The sequence below is a fragment of the Nomascus leucogenys genome, chromosome 22a (assembly GCF_006542625.1).
Source record: "Nomascus leucogenys isolate Asia chromosome 22a, Asia_NLE_v1, whole genome shotgun sequence".
Classification (NCBI taxonomy): domain Eukaryota; kingdom Metazoa; phylum Chordata; class Mammalia; order Primates; family Hylobatidae; genus Nomascus; species Nomascus leucogenys.
In genome coordinates, this window is record NC_044402.1 from 75,344,036 (window position 1) to 75,355,288 (window position 11,253).

The 11,253-nt window shown below is 40.8% G+C and overlaps 1 protein-coding gene across 1 annotated transcript in view; it reads right to left on the reverse strand.

The window, feature by feature from the left end:
- CHN1 (chimerin 1) overlaps window positions 1–4,962 on the reverse strand; it is a 210,122-nt gene extending 205,160 nt beyond the window's left edge. Inside the window, exons 1-2 of the mRNA XM_030803419.1 lie at window positions 4,786–4,962; window positions 4,474–4,660 (exon numbers count right to left, since the gene is read on the reverse strand). Coding sequence (XP_030659279.1) covers window positions 4,474–4,492 — 19 coding nt within the window. The 5' untranslated portion in view covers window positions 4,493–4,660; window positions 4,786–4,962. The remainder of the gene's footprint in view (window positions 1–4,473; window positions 4,661–4,785) is intronic.
- Between the last annotated feature and the right edge of the window lie 6,291 nt (window positions 4,963–11,253).

Consider the following 11,253-nt stretch of genomic DNA (forward strand, 5'->3'; position numbering starts at 1 on the left):
GATTTTTTTTTTTTTTTTTTTTTTTTTTTTTTTTTTGAGACAAAATCTTGCTCTGTCTCCCAGGCTGGAGTGCAGTGGCGCAATTTCAGCTCACTGTAACCTCTGCCTCCTGGGTTCAAGGGATTCTCCTGCATGAGCCTCCCGAGTAGCTGGGACTACAGACACCTGCCACCACACCTGGCTAATATTTGTATTTTTAGTAAAGGTGGGGTTTCACCATGTTGGCCAGGCTGGTCTCGAACTCCTGACCTCAAATGATCCACCCACTTCAGCCTCCCAAAATGCTGGTATTACAGGCGTGAACCACTGCACCCAGCCTTTTTTATTACTATTATTTTCTGTTGAGATGGTATTTCCCTGTGTTATTCAGGCTGGTCTCAAACTCCTGAGCTCAAGTGATCCTCCAGCCTTGGCCCCTCAAAGTGCCAGGAGGCACGGGCCACCCATTACAGATGTGAGCCACCATGCCCAGCTAGGTTTTCTTATTTTTACTCTTTTAGAGACAGGGTCTTGCTATGTTGTCCAGACTGGAGTGCAGTGGCTATTCACAGGCACAATCATAGTGCAACTACAGTCTTGAACTTCTGAACTCAAGCAGTTCTCTTGCCTCAACCTCCTGAGTAGCAGGGACTACAGGCATATTGCCACCATGTCTGACTAAAATAGTAAGTTTTGACATCACTATGAGAAGGAACATGGACAAAAATTTAAATAAGGATGATGACTTAAATGACAGCTGAAAAGAATATATTCTGAAAAAGGCAGATGAGCTCACACCACTGGGCCACCCTCTTGTATTCTCTGGACAACTGAAAAATAAAAATGTCAGCAGAGAGTACAGTCGAGTGGGAATTTCCTATAAAATTAGCTTTCAGTCAAATATGAAAATGTTCAATTGACTTGTCTTTTAAAAAATACATTTTAATTTCAGGACATTCAAATGGGAAACCAGAAAATTTCCTAACTACATCACAAAGAATATGCCATTGCTATTTAATTGCTCCAAAAGACGTCCATAGGTAGGTGCGTCAGGCTAGTGACAGATGCTGAATAAAGTGAGATAATGAAGAGGTTTCCACGGCAGAAGAGTCTGAAGAAAGATGGTACAAAATTATAGCAAAATCATAAGCATTATTAGAAGTGATCTATGGTAGTAAGGATGGTGACTAAATGGTAACAAGAATAAGGGGCAAGAAGGGTGAGTGGCAACGCCAGAGGTGACTCTACCCAGATAGAGGACCATTATTCAAGGTTCAGCCAGCCCAGCCGATGGTAACTGAGTTCCCAATCCCATCAGTTGGTCTGGGCTATAAATCACAGCCCCATTAAGCTATAAATGACAGAGATTCCTGCCAAGGCAAGAGCTGGCAGAATGCTTGCTTATTCACCTAGCTCTGCCAACTAAGACTCTATTGGTGTGGCCAATCAGGACATTTTGTCAGGTACACCAGCTACAAATTCCCATATTCAAGGATCTGAGACTTTCCTTTTATCCCAGTAATTACTAGAAAACATGTGCTCTCTACTAAGGAAGTTTTCACAAAGCCTATATGGAATTAGTTAATAGTTAAGTGCCACTCACTATACGGAATTAGGTAATTAGTGAATTAGGTGCATTCGCTATAGTTCTAGAAAAGACTCTGGAGTGACACTAGAGGACCATGTCTCTTGTACACTGTGACAGATGTTTGCTGAAAAAATGAGCAAGATGAGTGAGCAGAGTCTGTAATACATTTGGATAATGTTTGAAATTGGGGGATTTAAAAACTATATCGAAGCTGATAATGAGATGTGAGTTCATTTGAAAGGAGAAGAAAAATGGGTGCAAATTCTTAAGCTTTCAAAAATGCACATTTTCAATTCCCCAATGAGACTGTAAAATCATTCAAGATTGGGGTCTGGTTCTTCTATCCCAAAATAAAACAAATATGCATTAAAAATATCATGTTAAGCAGCAAAGGTGATTAACAGTGAAGATGAGAGATAAGACAGTCTTAACTCTTCAGCTTTAACAAGTATTTGAGTTCCTATAATATACTTAACAAGCAAAAAAAATTAAATGTTTGCAAATACAAAATCAGGTAATGTTAGAGGCTCCACTTTTTAAAACTAAGTCACCAACTCCCTATAAAAAGAACACTTCTTAAATTTATAAAAAGCCTGAATGGAAAGAAAATGTAAAACACAAAGCAAATAACTAGTCTAGACTCTCCTGCTGGACTGCACTAACTAATCAACCAACATACAAAAGATAGGGCCCTGGCAGTGGTTACTCTGGGAAGCCTCAGGTATAAACTCTGCTGAGCTCTGACAAATCCCGTTGATCTGGTTAGGTCCCTGCCTCTAACTCTTTTCACTACCATCTCACAGAACTTTATTGCTCCATTGTTCTTCTGTTCTAAGTTGGTCATTGAGAGTAAATACGAAGGGACATGAGGCACTTCCGACTAAAACCAACTAGTTAAAGGTAGTAAAATCTAAAATAAAATCCATTTCTTCTAACTCTTGGGTACATCTCACAACATACACAAAAAGCTATTTTGAATTGGGCGAGTTTGACCCAATCTCCTAGCATTTATCTTGAATACAACAGTTCTCAAACTTGAGTGAGCATAAGAATCACAAAGGGAGTCACTTTAAAATCCCCTTCCCCCATGTCTTTGGTTAAAAGAATCTACATTTTTAATAGACATCCCAGATGACTGATGAGTGGTGTACAACCACTTTTAAAAACAGCTGCTGCTCTATCACTACTTAACAAATAGCCTCTGCACTCAAGAGTGCTTTGTTTTATAACACAGAAACGTTCACACTGTAACAAACTGGATTTTGTGAAGTGAATTCTATTTTCCCATAAGCAGACTTTAAAATTTTAAAGATACATTATTCATTTTGAAGGCTGGGAGTGATTTCTTATACTTTCTTCTACAGGCCACATTCCATGCTTTTCCTTCCTCATCTTCACCACAGTGGTTAAAGATTTAGAATTTAGAAATCCTTTTAAAAGAGCACTTTTCACCCCAATTTATCTTTTTTTATTTGTCAGGAATGCGAGTATTTGAAAAGTTGACTTGTAAACCTTACTTCTGAAACCAAACCTTGAAATGCCAAATATCTCTTTAGGAAAGAAAATGTTTGTACCAAAAAGGTCCACACTTAAGGAAAATGCTGCTATTAAATAATGCTTAGATACAAGGTACTGAGAAACAGCGAGAATTTTATTATTTTTCAGAAAAAGAAGACACTTTTTAAAAGTACCTATGGAGGATCATCACCAAGTAAGAAATGGCACTTCTAGTAATGCACTTGGGCACAGTAAACACAGTCCCAGACTGAAGCCTGGTGAAGTGAATTCTAGGCTCAGTTTTGCCACAAAAGAGCCATGTGACCTTGAGAAACAACCTCTCTGGGTCTAAGTTTAATTTATAAAATAAGATAGTTAAATAAAAGTAACACTTTGATTCCAGCAGCTTAAGTCACTGGGAGGTATTTACCTCAAAAAGCATTTGAGGTATGTAACACCTCTAACGTGTTTGATCAAATGACATAATTAAAACTGAACTGGAAACTTGATACTGTGAATAACTTACTTAGGCTGTTCTCGTAGCTATTAATTACATACCATTGTACTTTGCCTCTTCGAAAAAGCTGAATACTTTGAACGTCTAAATGTTCATATATTGAGTTTTCTTAAAGTCAGGTACGTATGTACCATAGTCCAGTTTTGTAGAAGGAAAGAATATATCTTTTCAGTCCTTTTTCCCAACCCATTGTCATTGCAGACTGAGAAAAAAAACACCTTGAAGTCTTAACCACCAAAAGCAACAGTGTTGCAGTAATTTACACCACAAAAATAACATTTCTTTCTTAATGAATACTCAGTCTCCTGATATTACAGTTATCTTCCGGTAACCAACTTTCTTCTGTCTGCTCTCATTCGTTAGTGCAAACATTTCAATTTTAACCCATATTCAGTTCACAAATCATACTTATTTCCAACGGAATATACTGAGTCCAAAAAAAAATTCCCCAGTAGTCCAACAGGAAGCAACACATGCATTTGGCAATTCCAAGGAGGCTGGGGATGCACAGATACCTCGTTCAAAATAAATAAACTTTCCAAGGATCTTTATTTACCGACAGGAAAGGCAGGTTTGAAAACAACCAGTTAACTTCACTCCCAAGTTGGCATCTTAGAGAATCGTGCGTTTGCAAAACACCCAGGACCTCTGAGCCTCCCAGCCGAGAATTGGCCAGGGGAGCACACGCCCATCAGCCCTGCCGGGAGAGGAAACAATGGGAGAGGCGCGAGGGAGCAAGCCGGCGCCCCGGGCGCCCCAACTCTGCGGCCCCGGCCCGCCCCGACCCCACGCGCCGCGCCCCCTCCCCGGGCGCCCAGGCCCCCCAGGCCCCCGCCCCCGAGCCCCGGGACGCGGCCCACCTGCGGCGGCGCGGGGAGACGGCTGCACTTACCAAACAGGGTCAGGGCCATTGTAAAGGCGCTCGCCGCCGCCCGCGAGTCCAGGCGCTCCTCCCAGGCAGGCTAGGGATCACCTCATCAGCCCGCCGCACCCACACCTCAGAGGGAGTGGGGTGCCCGATGGGGCGTGCTGGGGGCGCCGGCGCCCGGGGAGGCTGCAGGCCGGGACGCGGGGGACCGCTGCAAGAAAAAGTTATTCACGCGTTATTGTCTGGCGCACCGGGCCCAGGGAGCCCCGCTAGCTCCCCGCGAGCCGGCACTTGTCGCTGCCATCAGGCGCGGAGCGTGCGCGCGGGAGGAGGTACCTGCGAGGCGGGAGGCTTGGCCGCTGCGCAGTGGCTGGCGGAGAGGCGGCGCCGCAGTGGCGGCGGCGGCGGCGGCGGCGACGGGGAGAGCAGCAGCCTCGCACAGCCCCCGGCGGGGCGCGCTCACTCCGCATCCCGCGGCCTCGCAGACGCCATCTTGCGATAGCGTCTCCCACGAGCTCGGCCGCGCCGCCGCTTCCCGCCTCTCCCTCGGGCTTCCCGGTCGAGGGCGTTCCCATGGCAACGGGCGCGCGCCGGGGTAAGGGGGTGCGCCCTCATTCCCGCGGCGGCGAGGAGCCACCAGCGCCCCCCTGGAGGCGGCCGCCCGGAGCGGGATGGAGCGGGGCCGGTGTGCGTTTTAGCTGAAAGCCCAGGTTTTTTCTTGAATGGAATTTGAGAAGGCGCAGAGAGGAGAAAAACGCTGTTACTCGAAAGAGGAAGAGTCACAGGAGGATGCTGCGTGAATGCAGCGCCCGGGCAGGGTCATCTGGGGACCTGGTGCGTGTGAGGACATATTTCTCCTCTTGGCGCCCTCCAGGCTCACTGTGGCTGGAGCCGGTGACCTGAAGCTGCAGGGCTCTGGAAGGAACAGAGGCACTGAATGCTGCCTTCCTCTCCGTTTGGACTTAGGAGCTGCTAGTAGTTCTGATGAAATTGTCACATATTAGGAAACACGAGTCGCTTAAAAAGCATCTGAGATTACCTAAGATAATTTGTTAAAAGACCAATGCTTACACCTGATTTTCTTCCCTTTACATTATACCTCTTTGATGTTGTCTAAAGGAAAAAAAAATCGGCATGTGTCACTGACTGGCACTTATTTGCCACAAAAGATTGTTCCCCTGAGCTTCTTGTATTTATCTGATAATCACTGGCAACGTCCTCCTTTCTGTGATGTTGTCTCCTCACCTGTCTCTGCCATGAGGAGCCATACAACGCCTTGAGATTGTCAGCCAAAAGATGTTCTTGAAAAGCTGGGTTATGATGTTTTTCGTCGTTGTCGTTTAATGTATTCAAAAAGTCATTCTTCTCCAGTTGCTATATGTGTGCCCTGTTTAAGAAATTCCTTCTTTTTTCTTGTTTCTCTGCTTAGGGATTTGATACTATTTTGGTATCTGATCATGTAGATCTCTTTGGTTCTCCTTTCTTTCTACAGGCGTCTTTCCTCTTAGTTCCTCAGGTTCCCTAGTGTCATTTCCCTCTTCTCTCCCATTTTCATATAATTCTTTAAGAATGTTATAGAAATATCTTGTATTTAATGTATCTTAGAGATCGAATCGTGATAAAGTGGGGGATTACTACAGTACTTCCAATGGAACCACAGTTAATTCACCATCATTATTTCACAGCAGACTTAAGCATCAGAAGAAAAGCAGGTTGGAAGGAGGAGCCAAGCCTTTTGTTTCAAGTCAGTTAACTCAGGAAGAAAGAAATATTAAAATGATTCAACATGAATGGGCAAGTGTTTAAGATGCTATATGTTTGGAATTTTGTGATGTAAAATGGCTCTCTTTAGCCACTAATCAAAATAAATCTTCAAAATCCCCAGAATTTAAAATCTTTCATGAAAATGGACTCTTGATTTTGAACAACCTTTCTGCTCATAAAAAATTACAAACACACAGCTCATGAAGATAAATGAGAAACTCAAGAAAGCTTTGTGGGATAGATTTTATAACCATATAAAGATTGCTGCTAATCTGCTCTGCAGCCAAATAAATCAGAAACTGAAGACTCCATTTACTGTTTCAACTAGTGGTCTTCAACATTTTTGGAACTAATTTCCTTTTGAGGCTCTAATGAAAATACTGCCCCTCCTCTTAGAAAAGTGCTTGCATACATACACATTCACTGGAAATTTTTCACATAATTTCAAGGGGATTATGGGCTATTCAGGGACCTTAGGTTAGCCCCTGGAAGTGTTTTTTGTAATCTCAGAAAGTTTTTGCCTTTATAATTTAAAAGAAAATATTTTCCTTAAGAATAGAACCATTGAATTTTGAATAGGAAAAGACCAAAACTCCCATAATTTATAGATAAGAAAATTGAGTTCCCCGTTAAAAGATTTTCCCAAATGCGTTCACCTATTTAGTGGCAGAACCAATGGGAAAATCTTAGGTTTTTGGTGTTCTCACCGACTACCTTCCCTACCCCCATCCCGCATCAATTTAGAGGTTGCATTGTTTGAATTTCAAATGAAAAATCTGTTTAGTATTAGAAGCAAAATAACGAGAGTATTTTGTCCTTAGCCATTCTGCATAGAGTTTGGGAAGGTGCATTTTGTCTCAAAGAGTTTTTATTAACATGCCCTTCTACTCAGAACTATGTGTCCAATCATGCTAAAAGAGAAACAATGCCTTTCTCTCCTCTTTGTTAAGCTCTGTTAGAGCATCAAGGTTTTGGTGCTGCAGCTCAGCTTGCTAGTAGCTCTCTCCATCCCTTGAGGGGTTGTCCTGGGAGTGAGACAGAGGGAAAGGAGCTGCCCTGTGCTCAGATTCACCCTCCCATCATACAGCCAGCCTTTGGTTACTGGACCAGCTTTCCACTCACTAGTTTCGCCAAATACAGCTGAATCCTAGTGAAATACCCTGCTTATACTCAAGTGAAAATCCTTTTCCTCTCCCCTTTCTACTCGCACACCCACATACACACACACACACACACACAGCTGTTTTTAAGGTACAATTTGGAACAAAACAGTGTGAATGTTGGTATGTTTCCCTTTAAAGCATCCTGCTTTCCACAAGCCATTCCTTTCAACTGACTTCCAAATGGTTTGATGCTCTAACAAAATGCTCTCTATACTTGATCAAAGTGCCTGTCTTGGAAATAGTATTGGCTTTTAAAATAGCGTATTTTTTTCAATGAGCTATTCCTATTCTATTGCATGTGCTTCTTTTCTCACTTAGCTGAAAATAAAGCCACAGCCTTTCAGCTACAGAGTCAATGCAAGGAAGGGCGTTAACTACTTGGAGGTGATTATTACGGGTGGTGACTTGGATTGTTTATGAAAGAAGGGCAAAGAATGAATTGACTTCTTAAAATATTTATGTTTTCATTCAATGATTTCATTTTGTGCTTAACATTTAAGTGCTTAGAAGAGCCAGATTTGTTTGTTCATTACTAACTAGCTGTCAGATTTTTAGACAAACGTTTTACTCTTTCTAGTTCTTATCTTCCTCTGTAAAATGAAAGGATGGTACTAAGTTATCTCCAATGTCCCTTTTAGGTTTATCTGTCATTCTGTGATATTTTAAAATCTTTAAATTAACTGGTTTATGGATAAAACAGAGGACATTTTTATTTGAATCTTCAATATATTTAAAGTGCTGTTATATCTAAAGTTCATAAATACCTAATGTAATAAAGAAGTCATATTTTGTTAAACCAGTGGTACTGCTATTTCTTCTGCAGTGTGTTGTACTAATAATTTTATATTAATCATGTAGAAAGCAACCTTTTTCTGGTTTAACAGGATTAAAATTAAAAGTGTGCACTGAACAACCCATTTCAAATTTACTAAAACAATTTCTCATTTTTATTTAAGTTTTGTTGACTAAACAGAACCTAGACAACCCTTTTAAATGGTTTTCCTACATTTTAAACTAATGACTTATCACAAGTGTTTTGAGTTTCTTTTTGTTACCCATTTAGCTCCATTCCCATTGGTAAACATTGATTTGTTCCTCAGTTTTGAATGAAGCAGAAATTAATGAGGCTGTTTCTGCCTCACAATAACAAGTTAAAATTATAGTACTTTGTCATGTCAACACAGCTTTAAACACTAAGAATACCAGTGCTATTAGCACAGTTCCCAAAATAGTGCAGAAGTTTGCTAGTGAAGAGAAAAATGTTACACAGTATATTTCTGCTAAAGATTAAGAAAGTTAAAATTATTTATTTAAATATTCACAATATGTGACATTCTCTCTATCCCATATTTATGTTACTAGTTAAAGTGTTTGTTTCCATTGTGTGAATTTGTTTAAAGTGGATTTGTTTTTGGTTTTGGTTTTGTTTTGAGACAGGGTCTCACTCTGTCACCCATGCTGGAATGCAGTGGCACAATCTCAGCTCCCTGCAGCCTTGACTTCGCGGGCTCCAGCAATCCTCCTACCCCAGCCTCTGGAGTAGCTGGAACCACAGGTGCATGCCACCGCACCCGGCTAATTTTTGTATTTTTAGTAGAGACAGGGTTTGCCATGTTGCCCAGGCTGGTCTGGAACTCCTGAGCTCAAGCAATCCACTCCTCTCAGCCTCCCAAAGTGCTGTGATTGCAGGCGTGAGCCACTGTATTGAGCTATTTGGTCTGTTTGGTTTTTTTTTTTTTTTTTTTTTTAGATGAAGTTTCACTCTGTCACCCAGGCTGAAGTGCAGTAATCTCAGAGCTGACTGCAATCTCTGCCTCCCAGGTTCAAGTGATTCTCCTGCCTCAGCCTCCTGAGTAGCTGGGATTATAGGCATGAGCCACCACACCTGGTTAACTTTTTGTATTTTTTTTTAGTAGAGATTGGTTTCACCGTGTTGACCAGGCTGGCCTTGAACTCCTGACCTCAAGTGATCCACCTGCCTTGGCCTCCCAAAGTGCTGGGATTACAGGCGTGAGCCACCGCGCCTAGATTATTTGGTTTGTTTTTAACAACGTTTTCCTTAAACACTTAATTCCGATTATTTTTTACTCCCCTTCTTGTTTTTTATCTCAGACTTTCTGAATTAATACCTTACCTGATATTTGTATGGCATTCCATGATTTACAAATAGCACTTTAACAGGACAAAGCCATATGCACACAAGTAACTAAGGCAGCACTTACCTCAAACATAAGGATTTAGACCATAACACTATTTATGACAAAAATAACATTTATGTCATAAACTGTAAAATTGCCCGTTAAGCTTAAATAATTCAATGTTTAGGAGAATTATTTGTGTTCTGTTCACCACTAGAGGGTGCCTAAATTATAATAGTAATATTGGGCCTTAGAAATGAAGTAAAACTCAATTTGAGAAATACATAAGAAACCTTAAGAATTTAAAACTTTCTCAGTTCCCCTACACAGTGCTTGCTATATTAGCAGAAGATACTGTCACCAAAAATATGCTAAAATGAGAGGTGGCTATCATCTGGCTAGGCACAGATTAGGAATTGGATTATTACTGAGGAAACACTGCTCAGCCCTTATTATATCACTTCCGAAGTAAAAAGAAAATGTGTTTGTAGAAGCTGTGTGTGTGTGTGTGTGTGTAGGTGTGAAGGGAGGGGAAATTGGAATTGAAAATCGGAACCAGGAGAATGGAGTTCTTCTTGTTCATTGCTCAGCACCAAGAGGAACTCTTAGTTCAATAGGCAATAAAACCACAGATATTACTATAAACCCTAGGTTAGAATATTCTAAAAGACACGGGTTCTAGTTTTTTAAATTTTGTGATACAATTTCTTTTGATATACTGTCAAAATGGCTACTGGTTTGGAGTGGCACAAAAAAGGAAGGGAGTGTGTAAAGAAAAGGTCTGTTTTTAATGTGTTTTGAATACATGTTTTAGAAGAATACTTATTTCCTGGTTAATAGTATAGCAGATCTTTTGGAATTTTTTTATAGGCTTAAAGTCAAATACATTTTCAAATACACATTAGATAAAAGAAGAATGATGATGGCTGCTCTTAAGTAAAAGTTTTTGTTCTGAACTACAATCATATTATAGTACTTTAAGCCAGCATTTCTATTCAAGTGTATTTTTCTGAGGTCACCAGGCATATCTAATGCACAGTGTGGCTAAATGTCTATTTGACTGGAGCAGTTGGATTTCTGCCAGATTTAGTTTTCAAGAGGGTATAAGTGGATTTGGCTACAAATCAAATCTCCCTAACATGGCCATGGTTTTTCTGGTTAACGTGGGTGTCCACAATAAGAATGACTTATTCAAGTTGATTACATTGTCAGTTGTAAATCAGGAAAATAGCTATGAACTCTGGATTAGACTTACACAATCTCTAATTAGAAAACAGAACTGAAAAACAGACAAGTGAAATTCCATGATTAAAATCACAATCTGGACTGGAAACTCGTCTACTGCTGTGATGGAGTTTTCATAAAGCTCTTTTGTATTCTGTTGTAAAATAAGACCTGTGTCAGATATTTGAGACAATGCACATATTTAAAATCATCCATCCATCCTTTATCCATTCAACAAGTATTTGCTGAGTACCTACGATATTCCAGTCATCATGCTAGCTTCTGGCAAAGAAGCAAAAGATGAATCAAACATGTATCCAGATCTAAAAAAAAAAAAAAGTAGTCTCTTGGGAAAATGGAACAATGACAGAGGCCATAACAGGAGTACAGATTAAATTTTGTGGGAGTTCAGAAAAGAGAAAGATTATTTCTAGCTGATGAAATAGGTAAAAAGTTCATGACAGGTGAAGCTGTGCTTTGAGGTCTGAACAGGAATTAGGCAAACAGAAAAGAGA